We start from the raw sequence: 22,237 nt of genomic DNA, 5'->3' as shown, positions 1-22,237 counted from the left end.
TCCTCGCATATTCTGTGTCGGTTTCAGCGGTAAAGTGATCCTCTTTGAATGCCTTCAATAAGGGTCAACTGCTACTTCTTTTACTGGCGCGAGTGCCCTTTTTCAACAAATTTGGCATGTTTGCGGGAGACAAAACACGCCCTCTACAGATCTAGCCGTGAAATGCGTTCTCGAGACCTGTACATAGGGTAAAGTGCCATATTAAAGAAAATGCCTCACTAATTCATTAGTCACTCTGCCTACAATCAATGGAATACGCACGAACTGGCATCAACAGCTTTGTTTCGTTGTGAAGTACCAAGATAAGTACTCAAATGCCTTGGCAACGGTGAAATGCTCGTATTTGAGCGCAACGAAAACTCGAATCCAGCATTCCTATTGTTGCACTACCATTTGACTCAATGCGTTGAACAAAGATGGCAGAAGATGCTCTAACTGACGGTTGGGTATGGTGTTAATAGAAACATGACAATAACAGGCTCATCACCCTATTTACAGTGCAACGCGAAGCATTTTGGGAACGTGGGTGAACAATTTTGCCATGCGGTATATCAATTAACATCAATGTAATTTGTAAACAATCCAAACTAATTTGAAGTCATTTGCAAACTCATTTGAAATCAAGTTGAGATACTTTAAAACTGAAACCGGGATGCGGAAGCTCGGACCAAATAATTATAGTACATGTGGGGCGTAGCGTAGTTGGTAAATCGATTGCCTTGAACGCAGTGCACCTGGGTTCGAGTCCCGACCCCGCACATAGGGTTAGAAATTTGTCATAAGAGATTTTTCTAACTCACAGAGGCGAATGACCTTAAGGTTAAAACCTCTATAATCGAAATATAAAAAAATTATAGTATATAGTTATAGCTGTAATGCGGCAGATATAACTATGTACTATAATTTCACAGATTCTGTGATCTGTGAAGAAATCAGTTATATGTGAAGACATTTGGATACAGTATTCTACTTTGAGACTGGTCGCAGAGTTTCCGGATTCACGCCTTCCGAGAATACGGTTATTCTGAAATTGGTCGTAAGCTACCCCATGTGATCTGATGCATTGCATCAGATTACATTGTTCATAGATGGAGTGTATTGCATGACAAGTATAGTATAGCGTTTATATATACGATTTATCTATGTTCACGTTATACTAATGTCAGTCTTGAAGCTAAACTTAGGAAAATAATGAAAATGGGTTTGCCTTGGGCAGACCCCGCGAAATTTTCTTATGAATTCACCGGTTGTCTGATAACATCTACAATATATGAAACTTAAATTGGGTTGTTTGAAATTAGTTTAAAATTTTAAATTTGATGATTAGAGCCAATTGTGCACCAACATTGATGAAAAAACAATGATCGAAAAGCAAAGCTATTTTTGAGCAATAATGTGCACCATTATTGTGTTATCAATAAATCTAAGTTGAAAAGGATAGGATAAACCTGCTGCTTTAAGGGGTTATATACAAAGTTGTGGCGAAAAAATGAGCTAAGTTCGTGATTTTTTAAAAGTGTTTTAGGCAAATTTTATTTGAAAAAGTGAAAAACAGTTCGTTGGTAGCACTATCGAAGATAGAAAAAACAAGTTGAATTAAAAAAAAATTCAAGGTTGTCGGAGTTATGGCCCATCCCCCGAAGCGTGTTTTTTTGGCAGAGGTTTGCGGTGAACGCTCTCCAAGCCGAACCGCTCGACTGAAATCCAAAAACTAAAAGGATTATTGAAGAGAAATGTATTGAACGGATCGGTTTCTAAATAATTTTTTTTCTTGCATAAAAAAGATATAACATAATAAAAAAGATGTTGACCAAAAAATTTAGGTTTGTGGTGTTCAAAATTTTAAACAAAATTACAAAGAATTGATTTTTTTTTGACAAAAAAGGAACCGTTCAAATACACGAAAAAATAAATACAAGCAATCAAAAAAAAGTTTTTGAAGATCGGATGACTAGTTTTTGAGATATCACGTTCATCGCAACGGTACTTTTCAAAAAACTCCATTCCGAGATAATTGCGTTTAAAGTTTGGTGTTAACTTCATTCGTAGGAGAACCAGCGCGATGCAAACGACTGTAATTTAAAATTTAGCGTTCCGACCTAGATGAAATTTTGCACAGATATATTATGTATTTTATTTTTTATGTACTTTCAGAATATTCAATAAAAAAATTTCGATTTTTTGAATTTCAACTTTATAACCCCTTAAGGAGCACTACAACATGCACAGAAAAACTCTAAATAAAATAAAAATAGTTTTCTACATACTAAAGCGTTCATCAGAATACCATCCTACCCACGATTTACATCGCAATATGATGCTTATATAGGTTCACAACATTACTTGAGGTACAATAAGTTCCACAACATTACAACAGCTTATGAGTAAACTGTTTTGCCGCTAAATACGCGTTTCAGACTATATTGTACCGGTAAGTCCGTTTGGTAGAAATGGCGCTTACGTCACTTTGTTTTCGCGTTTTAAAAGGCTGTTTTGCATAATTTTTAAAAAACAATTGCAGTGGAAGATGCGGATTTCTCTAGCGAACTAAGAAATATGGGAAAGTAAAATTCGACCAAAGTGCCATTGTATTAATAAGTATGCAAACGATATTATCTTACTCATCATAAGTGTGAAGCTTTATATACGCCATTATACTACTCCACCAGTGTGTCGTCATGGTACGGGCAATAAAGAGGTGTTTTTACCGATTAGAAGTTTGTCGGTTCTAATCTTGAATCTGATATAAGATTTTTTTTACTAGAAGTTTCAGGTCACGAGCTATTTATAGCAGCGAAGAAAAGAATGAAACAAAACAAAATGCAATGCAGCAGCAATGGTGATGAGATTGCTTGTGGTGGTTGGGTGGAGGAATGTAAGGTGTAGAAGAAAGATACGAAACTAAATACTAACAAAGTTTCCTTGTGTGTGAGTGTGTGTCATCGTTTTTTTTTTGCGTGAGCGTTGCGCTCATCCCGAATTGTGCGCGAGCAGCTCAATGTTCAAAAAGGATTGCTTTTGGGAATGAGATTGTGAGCCCAAAAACAGAAAATCTGAGCTCACCGTTTTGGGTGTAGGTTTATTTTCATGCACTTTCCCCAGCAATATTGCGGTATACATTAGAGTGGGACATGGTTATATGAAAAAAATAAAATCTTGCTCCGACTTACTTTTTGGGTCCCATTTAGCTCCCAGAACAACTCTGCAAATTTTTAGCTCGATCGGTGAAACTATATTTTTGCGCCCACGGTTTAAAGTTTACATGGGATTTTGTATGGGGAAATCGTCTTTTGCAAAATAATTCTTCCACGAGTCACCCTTTACCTTCTAAAAATAAATAGTTGTCTGATTTTTATAGGAAATTTGTCAAGGAAGCAAAGTCTAGAAGACCGTGAAACGATCTGATTCTTGTGGAAAAAGTTATTAAGTAAAAACCGATTGATGTTCTGAAGATTGATGAAAATTTTACTTTTCATAGCATCACTGCTGCTGATGGTCGAATTATATACAATTTTTTGTCGTGACTAACGACTTACCTTTCAATATAGGGGCCCCTTTTCAAAATTTCGGAAGAAAAATGATGTAAGATTTTGAACGCTTATATCTTTTGTTGTACTGAATGGATTTAATCAATTTCTTCGGCATTTTGTCGAAAATATTTGTACCAATGTTGTATTAAATTTTGGAATATGTAGGACATTCATTATCAACGGAAACATAGTGTTTTGAATAATCTTTCGAAAACGACTCGGAAAAGTGAAAATTTTCAGCCCATCCCGCACACAGCCGTCAATATTGTGCAGCAACCGAACAATAAAATAATGAAAAGTTTATATATAGGTCCACTACATGTTTGTTCCTATGATTATTCGTATTGGGTTGCTTGACGAGAGCAGTTGGTGGGGGAAAGCCGGCATATTAGTTTTGGTTATGCCATTAGAAGCCGGACGGAAAGGAAAGGCCCATGCACGCCACGAGAACGAGCGAGAAAGCGATAGTAGTGAATATTAGCGAAAGCGTTACGTACAATTTGAACCTTAATAACTTTTCTTCTACTAAACGGATTGCCAATCTTGTTTCATAAATCGGAAGGAAAACGTTCAACGCTTGCTACCGATACGTTGTTTGCTATATAAAATTTGTTTAAATAGTTCAAAAACTACTTTAAATGAGAATCAACATTAATGATAAAACCTATAAATAGGGGTGTCGCAGCTTTTCTCAAAGCCAGACGTGTGTAAGACGCAGTGCATAACAGACGTGCGTGGTCGTGAGAAGCTGCATCGGACGACCAATCAAATTGGCTACCACCGGAGAGAGGAAAAACGGTGGTGGCGGTGAGAAGGCCAAAAAGCCAAAGGCTAAGAAACGCAGTCACTGAAAAGGCGGTAGTAACTGCCACTAAAAATGCTACCAAAACATCGAAGGCTGCAAAGCGTACTCATTCGGTGTGAGCTACGAAAGGGGAAAGATCGTATGGATGTACGCAGTAAAAACAATCGTCGGCAAGGTTTGAATTGTTTCAAAAGATTCCCGTCTTGTATCGACATAGTTATCTACAAACCGTCCTTATTAGGACGAATGCAAAATGGAAAAAGAATTTAATTAGAAAGTTTCTTTTATTAACCAGTATTAAGTTTGCGCTTGGTAATTCTGTACTTTTACCAGTGAATCATGAAAAAATGTTTTTCTAATCTACAAATCCGAAGGTTTTTGCAAATCCTTCCAAGAAAATCAGTGAATGTGGCAACTGCCACTAAGCGAAAGCTACACCAAAACGAATGATGAAAACATTTTCATTTATCGAACAAAAGGACGGCCTTCCATCTGCATTGTAAAGTCTATAAATAGGAACACCATGATGAAAACTGTGCTCATTCGGTGTGAGCTGCGAAAGGGGAAAGATGTATGTACGCAGTAAAAACAATCGTCGGCAAGGTTTGAATTGTTTTAAAAGATTCCCGTCTTGTATCAACATAGACAAACATAGAATTTAATTATAAAGTTTTATTAACTAGTATTAAGTTTGCGCTTGGTAATTCTGTACTTTTACCAGTGAATCATGAGAAAATGTTTTTCTAATCTACAAACTCGAAGGTTTTTGCAAATCCTTCCAAGAAAATCAGTGAATGTGGCAACTCTGCTACTAAGCGAAAGCTACACCAAAACGAATGATGAAAATATTTTCATTTATCGAACAAAAGGACGGCCTTCCATCTGCATTGTAAAGTCTATAAATAGGAACACCATGATGAAAACTGTGCTCATTCGGTGTGAGCTGCGAAAGGGGAAAGATGTATGTACGCAGTAAAAACAATCGTCGGCAAGGTTTGAATTGTTTTAAAAGATTCCCGTCTTGTATCAACATAGACAAACCGTCCTTATCAGGACGAAGGCAAAATGGAAAAAGAATTTAATTAGAAAGTTTCTTTTATTAACTAGTATTAAGTTTGCGCTTGGTAATTCTGTACTTTTACCTGTGAATCGTAAGAAAATGTTTTTCTAATCTACAAACCCGAAGGTTTTTGCAAATCCTTCCAAGAAAATCAGTGAATGTGGCAACTCTGCCACTAAGCGAAAGCTACACCAAAACGAATGATGAAAATATTTTCATTTATCGAACAAAAGGACGGCCTTCCATCTGCATTGTAAAGTCTATAAATAGGAACACCATGATGAAAACTGTGCTCATTCGGTGTGAGCTGCGAAAGGGGAAAGATGTATGTACGCAGTAAAAACAATCGTCGGTAAGGTTTTAATTGTTTTAAAAGATTCCCGTCTTGTATCAACATAGTTATCTACAAACCGTCCTTATTAGGACGAATGTAAAATGGAAAAAGAATTTAATTAGAAAGTTTCTTTTATTAACTAGTATTAAGTTTGCGCTTGGTAATTCTGTACTTTTACCAGTGAATCATAAGAAAATGTTTTTCTAATCTACAAACTCGAAGGTTTTTGCAAATCCTTCCAAGAAAATCAGTGAATGTCGCAACTCTGCCACTAAGCGAAAGCTACACCAAAACGAATGATGAAAAGATGGGTTGGTGATGTATATGACATAACAGGGGTATCGTGACCACACTTCGAAGTTATTTCAAATCTTGCAAAGCATAAATTGACATAATTTCAATGATTGTTCCTTTATGAATGAAATGACAAATTTTCAGGTCAACGCGGCAATAACTTTGCAATTTATAGAACAATTTTATATTTTTAGTTATCATATATTAACTGTCATCTCTTCCAAACAACTTAACCCTCTGCTGCCAACCCCGTGGTTTTGCAGGGTTAAGGAGAATCATTGTAAAATGTCCAATACATGATTTTATGTTGTTACCTCCACTAAAACTACTTCAGAACACTCCCACCTGTCATACATGCACATTGTCTGCTTGTTGAAATCATTATATGAAATTATTGACCTGTATTCAATGCGGAGAACTCGGTAATAAAATTGTTTTGCTGAATATACCAACGAACGGGATCCCCAGGAAAATTTCGCTGAGCCCGGTGAATCGAACTTAATGCGTAAAATTTAGCCATTTGAAAGAGATACAAGCAGAATTTTAAGAATATGATCATCGCGGTTATGTCCCGGACATTACCCGCTCCTAGTTTTTTGCTAAGTGTGTTCATTTCTGTACGAAAAAGATTCCGATGGTTGTTTCGAGAGATTTTAACATTGATATTTCAAAGCAAGAAAATTGTTCATTTCATGAATGAATGTCTCAACCAGCTTAGAATCCAGCGCATCCCCTATCAACGCAGACGCCAACAATAAAGGTTCTTTTCAAAACCACCATAATTATTATAAAGAATAACTTGAAACATTCCCACATATTTCATTGAGTATCATTCGATTTGAATTACAAGTCAAACGAGTAGTCACGACACTCCGGTTATGTCCTAGACATTACCTACCCATCTTTTTTTTAACATTCTTTTATTATGCACAAAAGAAGCCTCAATTTATCCCTCAAATCTGTTGCAGTATCCAAACAGCATAGATAAATGATTTAGACACATTAAGAGAAAATTAAAACAAAATCGCGTATAAATGGACAACCAAAATCAGTGGTGCAAGAAAAAATGAATATTTTAACAATCGTCAGAGCATCAATCGGTTTCTGCTTAATAACTTTTTTCTCAAGCGTCAGATCGCTTCGTGGTTTTTGAGACTTTGTTTCGTTATTAAATTTCCTATAAAAGCCACATAGCGATTTATTTTTAGGAAGTAATGGGCTGCTCCTGGAGGAATTATTTTGTGAAAGTTAATTTTCCCATGCAAAATCCCATGTAAACTTTAAACAGTGAGCGCAAAAATATAGTTTCAGGGATCGAGCTAATAATTTGCACAGTTGTTCTAGGACCCAAATAGCACCTAAAAAGTTGCTCGGAGCTGGAATCTAATTTTTGTCCCACCCTAGTATACATCTCCCTCGCGTTTATGTCCATAATACAAACCATTTAAAGAGCGTCGTTATTACGATTTTTTTGCGGTCAGATGAAGGTTTAGGTAGAGCTGAAACACTTCACAATATATCTTCCTATAAATCCATCAATGAAAGAAAGTTTGATAAAATTTTGCGTATCATAGTGAGTCGCAGAGCCCCACATCCCCCTTATACCATTCGTTTTTATTTATAAAATCCGCGCACCAGACCGCTGCTGAACTATTCAGTCTACACAAACACAAGCTCTGCGATGTGCTGTGTAAAGCATCAGTTGCGTCCATTATGTGTGGCATGTTGCACTCGGCTGCTTGACGTTGGCGCATGAGGCATGGCGATGTGTTCGTATAGTCGCCTTCTCAGGAAAGAGCCAAACGAATCATACGATAGTACAAGCTTGGAGATAGACATGTAGGGTGATAAGCCTATTTACACCATGTTTCTATTATCACCCTACCTATTTGAAGCCGTTGGTTAGAGCAGCGTCTGCCATCTTTGTTCAACGCAACAGCGGTAGCGCAACAATTGGGGCACTCGTTTCGAGTTTTCGTTGCGCTCAAACACGAGAATTTCACTGTTTTCAGCGCATTTGTGTTATTATCTTGGTTATTTACAACGAAGCAAAGCAAATTGAATCAGTGATGTACTCTCCTTAGTATGGTGAAAATAGGTACTTTACCCTACGTACGTTGTTTTACTTTTCGCAGGATTACTAAGCCAAACACATGGTGTTCAACCACATGCTGTATATTAAACTAGTAACAGACGATGCGTCAGCATTCGTATCAGTACGACACCAGAAGGAAACGCATGAGTACGTGTCGTGTGTCGTATCGAAACAGATTATGTTGAACTACTTGAAATTGTTAATGTAAAACTCCAAATGTCAAGCAGGTGATTATAACTCACAACAAAACAAACATTTAGTAAATGAAAAGGTTCAAAATATGACAAAAAAAAAAGAACCCACATGTACTTTTAAGCGATCATGTTAAAAGTAAGAAGCCAACTAATAGTATATATTTGATTTTTTAGGTACTTCTACTGTTGTATTAATAAATATATGGTTCGGTGTTTAGAATAATAATAAGAAATTATAAACATTTTTGATTCCCAAGAATAGCAATTTTATAATTTACACCATTTAAAAACTAGTCCCATGGTGGTTTAAAAATCATCGCGGGGTCGGTATAAACCCACCCTAATGCCATCGCGAGATTCAGTCTTACTCGTGTCAGTGTCAGTAAATGGTAGCTCTCGCGAGCTAATCAGTCGCTATGTCAGTATAGTATACGAATGTAGAGTCGGCAGAAGTCAACACGACCGGCAACGTTACCGTAACAAATCGTTCTTTTTTATATTCATATTCGTTGGATCTAGTAAAAATCTGGAAATTGCACGGGCGTGTTGCCTTATCTTTCTTGTGGATAATTCGCGTTGTGACGTCACACTGTCGCCAGCTGTTCAAATTTATACCAACACTCAACCTTGGGAATTATGTGACCTAAACTAAGGTGCATGAGTGCTCCGAGTGTAGCCAGTGCTGCCGACTCGGTACAATCCCTTCCTGTTTACCTTGGTAGGTTTGTGTATGTGATTGACCAAATGAACGGATCATGATTACTTGTTGGGATCGAGATGATATTGTTTCATATGTGCTCTAAACTGATATAGAAGTGTGTTGCAAAAAATCCCTAGAAGCGCAACGATTGTTAGTAAAATACAAAAACCAACAGGGTGATTTACCCGTATGTACCACTACAAGTGTACTGCCCATGTACGCATATTTGTCCCATTTTTCATAGGGTTTACTATCTTTATGGGACTGACTTGCGATCATAGGCAGTGTATATAACGATAGAAGAAAGTGTGATCAGTTGTCTCGATAGAATAGTGTTGATTGAACAAGTGCCTTATTAAATGTGAAGCCCAGCTGACTAATTTATGTATTATTTGCATTTGATTTGTAGTGAAATCATTCATCAAAATGTGCTACCCATACTGAATCATTATTCGCGGTCACAACTCTAGTCAAAGCTATATGTAACCTGTGTGGAAATTAGAATATATTTATTATATTTTAACGCGACAAAACAACGGCATTGTACCTAGTGAGCCAGTGCCTAGCAGAAAAATTGTTTGAACAAGTGCACACGCTCCTATTATGGACTCGCGGAACAGTGGGTTACGTTTCTTCTTTGTCCTGGCCCTTTTGTTTCCTGAATCATGAAACCTTTATGTTTAACCTACCTACATCTCCCAACTGCATGGTACATAATCCTAATTGTCACAGATTAGTGTGGTATTATTCATCGCATCAGTTCACGTTCGAGGTATTTGGGTTTTTTTTCTTGAATATGCAAAAACGTTTCATTCGAGCTATTTATGAACAGCGTAAAAATGTCCTTTTCAATTTGAATGTCTTTTTCAATACTAAATTTGTATACATGAGTATAGAGAAATGCAATTTTATTTATTACAAAAATTTACAGAATATTACATATTCGGCAAAAGCACGTCTGAGAAGAAAATGTGAAACTGTACAGATATGCTTAAAAAAATTAAAATTCATTTATCTTTAGCCACCCATTCTGCCTCGGATTTTTTGATTCTTTATGAGCCAAGTAACAAGTTTTCTGTACGTTTTCGGGATATACATTAAAGCCGTTGCGGTAAAATTTAAAATATGAAGCACACCAAATGAAATTTCGCTTTTTCTTCGAAATTAACGTCAGTGTAAGTTCCCGGCATATTGCAGCCTAGGGTGGGTGCTCCTATAGTTGAGGTGTACCTATAGTTACAGTAGTGGGTTATACGCTTAACTAAGGTACCAACGATCAACTAATATTTTTTTTATCGATTCATCGCACTAAAATTATGCGACAATGAAACTGTTATCCTTAAAATTTGCTCAAATAACTATTGAAAAAATTTATTTTCTGTGAATTTTGGGCTCCCTTGCAACTATAGTTGATCTAATGTACTAATGTTACATATTACCACAATAGATCTAAATACTGGTCGCAGTGGTTCGTCTCCAACAAAAAAATGTACCTATAGTTGCATGTCCCATAAGAAATCAATGGGATTTGCAACAAAAGGAACCGAAATTAGCGATTGGACCACTATTGGTACATGTGTTCCTATAGTGGTACAAGCGCTTTTGAATACATAAGTTGGTTAATAAACCATCTTTATATTTTTCCTATGAAGTAGGGATTGAAAGCTTTCGTTAAATGTATTAACATGGCCCATAGGTCATATTCATCGATTTTTTAGCAAAAGTTTTCCTTAAGTATGCGACTATTGGTACATCCACCCTATTAGAAATTATCACAAATCATGAGGAATCCAAGGAGACGAAGGGCAGGAGATATGCTGCTTTCCTTTATTTGTTTGCGTTGCGAAGCACGGTGCTATTCATACGGCACCGTGTCATAACGTCCAAGGTTATAACGTCCAATGGTGCGTCACAACGTCCGGGATATTATGCCGCACAAGGGTGCGTTATAACATCCGAAAACAATAATGCGTCAAACGTTCCGAAGTAGAGTTAAGAAAACCGGAGCATTTAAAAAACCGGTATTTTCGGTATTGGAAATGAAAAAAACGGCATTTAGAAAAAAAAAATAAAAGTGGGATTTAAAATACAGTTATATTCAATTGGGGTTTGTACCAATACAAACTGTGTTAACAAAATAATCGTTCAACATACAAAGTACATCGCATTTGATCATTAAACAGAGAACATGATTTGCTCTCAAAGTGCTCCAACATCGAAAAAGCTTTTCTGCATATTTGTTCCATTTTCTATAAGATTTCCTATCTTTATGGTATTAATTTGCGATCATAGGCAGTTTATGAATGTTGATTATTCTTATGGTTTTGTGAACCTTTTCTAAAATCCATATTAAGGGGTGGACATTGCGTAGTTGGTAAATCGATTCCCTTGTACACAGCTCACCTGGGTTCGATTCTCAACCACGCACATAGGGTTAGAAATTTTTCTAACTCGTAAAGGGAGGTCTGTGACCCTAACCTTTATAATTAAAAACTAAAAAATGGTTTGTGATTCAGCATTTGATTTTTGCATCGTAGTATGAAAAGTGTCGTCGCTTATTGGTCCAAAAAGCACACTGATTAGGTAGATGCAGTCGGCGCTCCAAGATTTGAAAACAAATACATCGTAAACCAGATCTGAACTTACTGTTTTCTGGTAATCCAAATGCTCTGACATGAAGATGATATTCAACAGAAATTAGAACAGATTCCAGTCTGCCGAAAACGAAAGCTTTATAGGGCAAATTGAACCAGGTCAGATTTATCACTGGTGCTTTGTAACATTCTTCTTTTAATTGCATTTCAAAGTACCCCGAGACAGTATTGTTGATGAAAACCGTAGAATCTATTGTCAGAGTTATATAATAGTTGTGTGCGTTATAGATTTGCCAGTAGATTTAATAAGTTGATTGATTTTGTCTTGCAGATTTTCTTGTTCCAGCATAGTTTGATAAGTTTTATTTGACATGAGGGATTTTTTGGGTTGTTAAATTAAGCTGTATCCCACTGCTTACATACGCACTATTCCGCTGCTTATATCCCAATTAAAGTGTCCGGTATTTCGGTATTGGATATTTACACGGTTTAACCGATTTTTCTTATGTCACAACGTCCTGAAGAGGTGCTGCGTCATAATATCCGGGATCTTATGACGCACACTGATATTGGGTATTATGGTATTGTGTCATGAAGTATGGATTTATATGACTCGATAATAGTTTCAGATATTATGGCACATGGGCACTGCGTCATAGGGTCCCAGGTCATAAAGGGCACCGTGTCATAACGTCCTAGCTCATAACGTCCGAAGGGTGGCGCGTCATAACATCCGAAGAAGGATGTGCGCCATAATGTATCGGACTTTATGATGCACATTTATTTTCGGATCTCATGCCGCATCCCTTGTGCATCATAGTGTCCCGGATGTTATGACGCACATTCCATTTTGGATCTTATGGCACAGTTGATATCCTGGACACTGCGACGCACTTATTGTTTTGGATTTTGTGTCGCTTAAGAATTTCGTCATAATGTCCCAGGTCATATCGTCTCAAAATAATGTGCATCATAACGTCCGGGACTTGATGACGCACGAGGGTGCGGTGATATGCACGCTACTAACAAAATTAGAACAATATTTGTTATTTCAATTACTCTCAGTAAAGTCTTTTCAATGATTTTGATAGAATATTCTGACCGTGCATTAATTGATTTTATGCTGTTTACTCAATGCAATAGTGTGACACCCTAGCTAATGAGATTAATATGAGATCATACACCATATAATGTATCGAATCAACCGTGAACTGTTCCTACCATTAAAAGTTTTCTACCGAACCCGTTGCATGCAGTGAACTAAGTTTATAGGTACAAGGAAACCAAGCATCAAATCAAATCGACACGAAATAAACGAACACGTAATGCATATAGCGACCAATCTAAACATATAAGGGAGATTGGGCAATTAATTCTGCAATTCATAAAATTCTTAGAATACATAAGACTAAAGTGCTCAATAACAGTTTGAAAAAATTACAAAGCCCGTAATTGATTTAACATGCCGAGTTTCAATTATTAGGTGAATAAATTATTTTACGAAAGCCTCAGCATATAAAAATAATTGTTTCGAATGAAAAAATACATATTTTATGACATAATTGTGCGTGATCTCGTTAAACAAAGATAAAAGGTTAGTAATTTATCAAAAAAATGGTTTCAACATATTACAAACAAAAGCAAAAATGCAGCTCGAAAAATGTTAGTTGAAGCGCGTACCGAAGCAAATTTCACTAATTAAATTTAAATTGAAGGAAATATACAAGAAGCTCAAATGGAATCCAAAATTGTTTTTGAAATACTTCAGAATGAGTCCAGAAGATTATAAGAAGTTATTGGAACTTATACATCGAAAGCTAACCAAGAAAGTGAAGGGGGGGGGGCTATAAGTCCAGAAATTCGTTTGGCAACGACACAGGTACCTCAGCACTAGTGATTCGCAAGCATCAATAGCTTCGCAATTTCCGCAGAATGTGATGTCATTCGTGACACAATGTAAGCTATTAAATAAATAAATTCGTGACACAATGTAAGCTATTAAACACATAAAATGTAATAATTGACCACAATATTGAACCCAGTTGTATAACTGTAGGTAATATTTTTCATTCGTTCTACTTGTTGTATGTTGTATGTAACTGTACATTGCAATCTCAACCTAAACGCGCATCTGACGGTTAACTCGCGTTTTTATACTATAGTGTCCAGAAGCTGGTTTTTTCTCCCAATGTCCTGTGTAAACAATTTACCTCTTCTTGGCAAGTAACATTTCAATCAAATCAGCAGGAATTTTTATCTAGTTTACGCCAGAATATCGACTCAAATAAAATCCGTTCCTTCGCGTGTGCCGGAATTCTGGTGGAAATCAATCAGAACACCTCTAATTTAATATCGACATGTTTACGAAAAGTTTAGCTAGGACAAACTTTTTAGGCGAATTTATGTCTTAGTCGTATCGGAAATTGGAATTCTAAATTCAGCTCTGTTTTACCAAGGAGACCTTCACAAAGTATTAGCAATGCTAGAATATGAGTAAGCAAAACGTTTTTTACTAATATCTTGGGATCAGATATTTAGGATAAATCAATAAAAATACAAAAGTCATAAAGGGGGGTGGGCGTAGCGTATTGGTAAATCGATTGCCTAGTACGCAGCGCACTTGGGTTCGAGTCCCGACCCCGCACATAGGGTTAGAAATTTTTCATAAGAGATATTTCTAACCCGAAGAGGCGAATGACCTTAAGGTTAAAACCTCTATAATCGAAATAAAAAAAAAGTCATAAATTCATCTGGAGGCATGAATGTAAAGGCATAAATTCATCGCTTATGAAAATCAAGCCTTATGGTAAACTGGTCCAATACGCTCCCTTCCTCTCCTCAAACAAAAGTAGCTATACGTAGTTACATACATGAATTTTTTATATAGAATCAAAATTTCTCAAGTGACCACCCACTATTGCAATTTCGATGGCAGATCTAATTTTCGCTATACCACATATAGGGGAACATGGGGAGACTTGACCAGGTTTCCATTGACATATGATGTGCAAAGGTGCGTGTTCATGATTTTTTGCAGAATTTTGAATTTATTTTTGCAAAAGTTATAAAAAAAATTTGCGAACGTTTTTTTTTGGTCAAGGCCTGGAGAGACTTGACCAAGAGAATTTTTAAAAATCAGGACAAAAAATAATGACATAAAACATACTGTCATCCTTTTTTCCATATTGTCGAGATCCTTAGATAGCAGTAAAACATATAAAAGCGTTGCATTTCATAAATTTCGATTTTTTAAAATGCATTTCCTTTTAAGGATTATCTGCACTGCTTGCACTGCATATTCACATTTTACAACATTCGCCATATTAATGCTAACTTTGATTACTAATAGTACTAAAAAATATAGACTGGTGTTCGAGGTGGTATTTTTTGTGGCGTGATTAGTATTAACAGTAGATACCAAAACATAGTAAATATCAGAAATTTTGAATCTTTCTTCAGTTTATTGCTACTTGGTCAAGTCTCCCCATAAAATCTTGGTCAAGTCTCCCCAACATTGGTACTTACATTCAATGTCGTGCAAATTTCAGTAATAACTATTCCAATGTTCCGATTTATGTAAAATCGTTCCACTATTTTATAAGGAATAAGATGTGATATAAGTACTTTAAGAGTAATTATTAGTAAAGTAGATATGTCCATACAAAGTTTGATAAAAATTACATCATTTAAATCAAATTTATTAATTACGGAATATTTTCTATAAGGAAAGGAATTTTCATTCCAAACTTTTAAAATTACCTTAAGGGATCGAAACAAGCATACAAATATTTTTAAAATAGAACCTAGTAGAATACGTCATAGCTAATATTAGAATACCGTGCTTGGTCAAATTTCCCCATGTTCCCCTACAATGAAGACCCGTTTTTATCAGTTCCTTGGTGAATTGTAGGCTGATAAAACTGGGACATTGATAAATTCGGGACATACATTTTTCTTTCTTTTTAAGAAACTGAAGCTCTTAAAATATTCTTCTTTAGCCCCTTGATATTGCCTCATAGCCTTTCCTGATTATTTAGTTTAAACTTCCCTAAGGGTGCAAAATGGAAAAAAAAATATTTTTTTGCATATTTCGGATCTCTAAGAAATATGCTCAAGAAAGGATTTACTCGAATTCAATTTGGTTCGTCTGCTAGAGCCCATGAAATTACCAACTATCAATTTTGATATGAAGCTGATAAAATCGGGGGCTGATAAAATCAGGTCTTCACTGTACTACTTCTATTACATACATAACAACTTAGCGCCGAGAAAAAAAATGGTCCGCTATTTACAACTAATAATATTTTTTTTCAAACAACGGATTGAAGGCGTAAACAGATTGCGTTACGGCGACCCTGTAAAGTCCAATATGTCTGTTGCAGGTTTTGTCGCACGATCAAAGGATAATAAATGGAAGCGCGGAAAGTAAGCGTGATACACCTTTATTCATCCTACAACTTTGAATTCATTGCGAAAATATGTACATTAGACCGGCAATAATTTTGTTTTTTTTTCGGAACTCTGCTAATTCAAACGGTAATTGGTAAACCATATGCCAAGTATGAGCTTATTCCGACAGCTCTAGTTCAATTAGCGGTGTTCCAAAAAAAAAGTCAAAATTGTTGCCGGTCTTATGTAGGCGACCCGGGGCTATTACAATCGTGCGGGTAATTCGGACCCTCTCGATTTCTCAAAATATCGTTGGACTTTCTGACTGTCGTACATATTTGTGGAACCGCTATTCTAAAACATTAATTTTGACAGCTGAATCTAATTCTTTGGTTTTTGTAAAAAGGAGCTACAACGGCAAAAAAATCACGAACAATCTGTGTTTTACAACAATTTCATTGCTGGTTAGTTCGTTAAAATTAGGTCGCCCGTAGTATATTTTTAAAAATAAACGGGATAAAAACTTCAAATGTCAATATTATTGTCAATTTTTTTTTCGCGAATTGTATTTTGTATTGGTTTTGCAATGCGAAATACTACCAAAAAATTAGATCTTCCATCGAAATTGCGATATCACCAAATTTGGGTGGCCCGCATGAGAATTTTTTACTCTATATTGTGCACTTACTCTTAAAATCGGTTCACGAAAGTATTTCTAAAAAAAGTTTAACAATACCTATAACCGCGATAAAATTACATTAAAAAATTGCAAGAACGATGTATTTACTTTAAGGGGGATTGACATATAAACAATCAAAGTGATACTGAATCTTTGCGTGTGGTTCACAGAAATCTTTCCTTGTTAACGGCTTAAACTTATTTTTATTTTAAACACTTTATAATAAATATGTAAAATATTTTTGTTAATTTGGGAAATATTAACACGCAAAGTCGACATGTTTTTTCAGTTGCAGTCCCGGATTCCAAAGAATGGCTTGATAGATTTTCATGGCATTGATATCTAATTAAAGGTAACTTCAAGCTCTTTAGTGTCAACCTAAAATCTAAAATAAAAAACTTTTTTGACTAAAAAATGAAAAAAAAAATTCTTGTTTTTTGGCCAAAAATAGTACAAAAAATATTTTTTGGTTAAAAGGTTTAAATTTAAAAACTTGAAATTACCTTTAACCTGATGTCAATATCATGAATATCGATCAAGCCATTCTTTTGTAATCCGGAACGCCATCTGAAAAAAGTCGACTTTGCGCGTTAATATCTCCAAAATGAACTAATATATTTTAACAAAAAAAAATGAACGCATTTATACTGCCGTTTTAAGCATATTCGTCCCATATTCTATGGGATTCCCTATATACATGAGACAATTATGCGTAGAACGGCAGTATAGTAAAGTCGTAAAAATAAAAAAGAAATTTATGCCTTTAACGTGGAAAAGTTTTTTGATCCATGCACAAAGATTCAGTCGGATTTTTACGGCTTATATTATAATCCTCCATTAATATTTCACAGCACAGGGGGATGTCATCCGTTATGAAGATACACAGACTTAGACAGTAGTCAACATATAAAGGCCCTAGCCGCTTCTAGGCCCATGTCATCCATGCTATTGCATTGAATTTTACTCTATTTTAACAAAGGCAGATGTTGTCTGTATATCTTCATAGGGGATGAAAGAGATGACACCCCCCTGAAATTCACCAAATGCATAGATTTAATTTCTTACCCTCCAATCAATTAATTGCGTTATTGTGTTAGCGATCTGCTTTTAACAAACAGTAATATATGAATGACGCTGTATACTCCAATCGCATCAGTGCTCCAATTGTCACTCTGCATTGCTCTAATTCACTGGTTCAAATTAGTAGCCTACCAAGGTTGCCTTGAAGTGATACATTGCCTTTTCCAACGAAAATAAAAGAAACAGGCAGAATAGCATTTTGTAAAATCCGGGTAGATAGTATTAGTCATGATTATTGTGAATTACAATGGATGGCAATTGAAAATCGATAGTTAAGGACATTGTACCATTTCACAAAAATGGTCAATATGTCATTTCGGGTGCAACTAACAATTAATTTGAATTCCTCAACTAACAATTAATTTGAATTCTTTCTTTTCATTTTGAATTAATCTGTTATATTATCGTTTCGAGGCTTTAGCTTTAATGCGGGAGTTAGAAATCGGACCCAGGCGAGTACATAACTTACCAACTAAGCAAATATCGCTGCCATCTCCACTAATGATAAAAAGTTGCAGATAAATAAATAAGGCAAAGTTCAATTTCAAAAGATGACCTTACAAGTCCTACCTTCGCCCTTATCGTCGACTGATATGCTGACAATTGGTTCACATCTATGCACTAGCGAGTCATGTGTCGGACAGACACCTTTTACAGTTCATATTAAGCAGCTGAGCTTCAATTTATTGACTGTTCGTTTCGCAATTTATAGTAAAAACTGAATAAAATTTACTGCGATTCAAAATTGAACTGATTCTCACGACAATCGTTTTAACCATGAAACATTTGCAAACATTCCAATAAATTCTGCTCACCTTCTCCTACGAAGTCGGAATAATCCATCAATGGTTTATGTTTGCATTAATTTCTAGACGCAGCCACTTCCGCTTCCGACGACGAAGACAATGAATTTTATGATGCACAAGAAGAAGGCGGTTCCGTTGCTTCACAGGAAGATAGCTCGTTCATACTGAAGATTCCAGTTGCTCATCATCGTCGTAATTCTAACGACGCAACGGGTAGTTCCTCAGAAGGCGAAGAAGGCAATAGCGAAACACAGCAAGTACGTGGCAGTTTAATTTCGAAACCGAGTTCAATCTGCTAAGGTCATAAACCCCGATATTTTTGTGCATCGGTACGAGTTTTTTGGTAATCATGATAGTAATGTCACTTTTTCTAATCTCATCAGGTATTAGTAGTCACCGATAACCTAGACAATATGGATGTGACGGATAGAATATCTGTAAATAGTAACCAAGCCCTAACACCAACGTACTCCAATCAGTCTACAAGAGTGACACGGAAAAGGCGCACTCGGGTAACAGAGAAACCTAACTACCCGCTAAATCTCTGGTCGATTATAAAGAACTGTATCGGAAAAGATCTGTCCAAGATTCCTATGCCTGTCAATTTCAACGAGCCACTTTCGATGCTTCAAAGGTAGAAGATTCAACATTGATTTAGACAAAACTTGTTATAGCATTGTTTTATCTTTCAGATTAACTGAAGACTTTGAGTACGCGGAAATTTTAGATAAAGCCGCCCATTGTAAGGACACTTGCGAACAGTTAGCGTACATTACTGCGTTTACAATTTCATCTTATTCGACTACAAGTAGTCGTACCGGAAAACCATTCAATCCGCTACTCGGCGAAACGTACGAGTGCGATCGAACGGACGATCTCGGATGGAGATGTCTCAACGAACAGGTACTGTAGAGGAAGGCACAATACTGAGCTATCACCTGTTTATATAATCACTATGTTTGCAGGTATCTCATCATCCACCGATGGCGGCGCAATATTGCGAGGGACGTGGATGGAGGTGTTGGCAGGAATTTACGATGACTTCAAAGTTCCGCGGCAAATATATACAAATTGTTCCTCTCGGGTACACTCACGTTGAATTTCCGGCAACTGGTAACAAGTTCACCTGGCGAAAAGTTACTACAACCGTACACAACATCATAGTTGGAAAGCTCTGGGTAGATAATCACGGCGATATGGAAATCTATGGCGAAAAAAATGCCAAGGGTGTTAAATGTCATCTCAAGTATTTGCCATATTCGTACTTTACACGGGATACCCAGCGTCGGGTTAAAGGCGTAGTAATGGACAATGCCAGCCAAGTGAAATGGGTAATCAATGGCACCTGGGATAGCAAAATAGAAATCGCTCCCGTAACTTCCACTAGCGGATCGGCGGAGAATCCTGTCTTCAAAACTGGCAATTATAAAACGGCCTGGAGTCGGCGGCTGCCACCGAACGACTGTGATAAATACTACAACTTTACAGTGCTTGCCTGTCAATTGAATGAACCGGAGCCAGACGTGGCACCGACGGATTCACGGTTGCGACCTGACCAACGGCTTATGGAGGATGGCAAATGGAACGAAAGTAATGCGGAAAAATTAAGGTATTGTTCAATCTCACCACACAACAAAAATATGTGAACGGTTATCTCGGAAATAATAATATGCATTCCCATTTCGCAATTTAAAGTATTTTAAGTAGTTGAGTTTCTTGTTGCTTAGTTTTTTTTTCATTTGTTATCCATCAACCCTTTTCTCTAGAATGTACACATAATCCATGTAATCCATGTACTAGGTACGGGATACTGTACAAGTTAACCGTTCTCTTCTGATAATTTTAGACTGGAAGAGAAACAACGAGCTCGGAGGCGTGAACGAGAAGCAGAAGCCGAGAAGGCAGCTGCCGAGGGACGCCCCTATCCGCCATACGAACCAATTTGGTTCAACAAACAGAAGGAGGAAGGCACCGACAATCTGGTGCATGTGTACAAAGGCACCTACTGGGACTGTAAGTCGAAGCAGGACTGGTCCAAATGTCCAGATATATTTTAGGCAAGCAATCGGTGTGGTAACTGGTAACATCATGTTTTCGACTAGTTATACTAAAACGTTTGCTTCATGGATACGATTAGTATGCTAGTGGACGAGCGAACGGAATGACGAGTAAATGCGAGGAAAATTGTTTTATCTTCAAGTTAATGCCGTTTAGTATAATTAAGGCATAGGTGAGAATGCTAATGTTACTTTCATTTAGATTCGAAGAGCGAATTAATTGCTAGGTCACCTCTACTTTCGAAGAACGTAAAAACAAACGTTGTAAAGCCTATATTTATTTAGTTTTTGTTTTGTTAACTTTTACCAAAAAGGCAACTCTAGTAACAATCAAAATCGAGCTGAATTATGCCTGACAGAGAAATAAGCAGATTTGAGATGAGAAACAGAAAGAGCATTGGAGGAAACTGAAATGCGATCTCCCTTTGATATGATTGTATCCATACGATAATTGTGACACTCTCTTTGAGAATTAAGTTATTGAATTTTGGGATAACTTTACCTACAGAACTACTATTGTTGCTAGCGGAATATATAATTACTATTGTATAAAATCAACAACTATTGAATCAGAATAGATTGGTAACTGTGACAGCAAAATGAGTATTATGGTGAGGTTTTAAAGTGATACAAATCCAGTTTTGTAACTGGAAAAACTACTCGTTTGTCTTGGTTTAAGGAGGAATTCGAACGCGGTTGAGGAAGTCCGATGCGCTATATTATATATTGTTTAACTGCTGAAAAGGTCAAAATCACTCATTTTCTGTATTGTCCGTGTTGTTATTATCATAATTATACTACTAAAATGGTATACATTACATGTCAAATTCCAATCTAACCAATTTGCTCTAAAATAGCAATCCAACGTGGATAAATAATATGTTCAGTTCCAGCATGGCTTCAGAAATACTACAACGTAAACAATCTAGAACAAAATGATGCAAAAATAACAGCTTACTCCCTACATCAAACAGAATTAAAAACAACCACGCTACACTATCAGACTAAACATGAGAATTTATGGAAACAGCAGCCTAATCTATTTGAATGGCAACCAATTTTTACCAATGAACATTTCTGCAACTGTTGGGAAAACGAAAAACAGATGAAATATAATAGGGCAAAATTACTAGTTGTTACGCTTATGAAGCTATCTAAAACAAAATAAGAAAAGTGGAAGTACGAGAACCGTGTTTTTATTTCTAAGTACATCACGAATCATTTACCATCTACAGTATTCTCCACTGGCATTCGAGTTACGACCGTGTTTTGTTGGTCTTCCGACATCAGCATGTTTATATACTAGGTACAGCGTAGGTAACTGTACCATTCTCCATTGTACATCGAACTCTTTTCTTAAGCATGTAGTTTACGTTATGAACAGTGCTGCCGCTCTACGCATAATTGTCCCGTGTGTATGGGGAATCCCACAGCACATGGGATAGTTATGCGTATAGCGGCAGAGTATGTTAATGTCGTTTTTACTTGAAGAGCCATAAAGCTAAACTGAGTCAAGTTGCAACCCCGACTGCTGTCAACATGTATGAACTATGAACTGACAATTGTTTCAACGGGTCTTTAAAGTATTCTTGTTCCTGTTTTAAGTGTTACTACTCTGAA

General features: G+C 36.4%; 1 protein-coding gene across 3 annotated transcripts in view; it reads left to right on the top strand.

Moving 5' to 3' along the window:
- The window catches only part of LOC131689054 (oxysterol-binding protein 1), a 90,297-nt gene extending 68,492 nt beyond the window's left edge, over window positions 1-21,805 (top strand). For all 3 annotated transcript variants that reach the window (XM_058973814.1, XM_058973816.1, XM_058973815.1), the window contains 5 exons: window positions 18,627-18,817; window positions 18,944-19,194; window positions 19,253-19,463; window positions 19,526-20,169; window positions 20,407-21,805. In XM_058973814.1, the coding sequence (XP_058829797.1) occupies window positions 18,627-18,817; window positions 18,944-19,194; window positions 19,253-19,463; window positions 19,526-20,169; window positions 20,407-20,617 (1,508 nt within the window). In that variant the 3' untranslated portion in view covers window positions 20,618-21,805. The remainder of the gene's footprint in view (window positions 1-18,626; window positions 18,818-18,943; window positions 19,195-19,252; window positions 19,464-19,525; window positions 20,170-20,406) is intronic.
- The last annotated feature ends 432 nt before the right edge of the window (window positions 21,806-22,237 follow it).

This window comes from Topomyia yanbarensis, chromosome 3 (assembly GCF_030247195.1).
Source record: "Topomyia yanbarensis strain Yona2022 chromosome 3, ASM3024719v1, whole genome shotgun sequence".
Lineage (NCBI taxonomy): Eukaryota > Metazoa > Arthropoda > Insecta > Diptera > Culicidae > Topomyia > Topomyia yanbarensis.
Note: the sequence above shows the minus strand (reverse complement) of the source record. Positions and strands in the feature narration are given on the sequence as shown.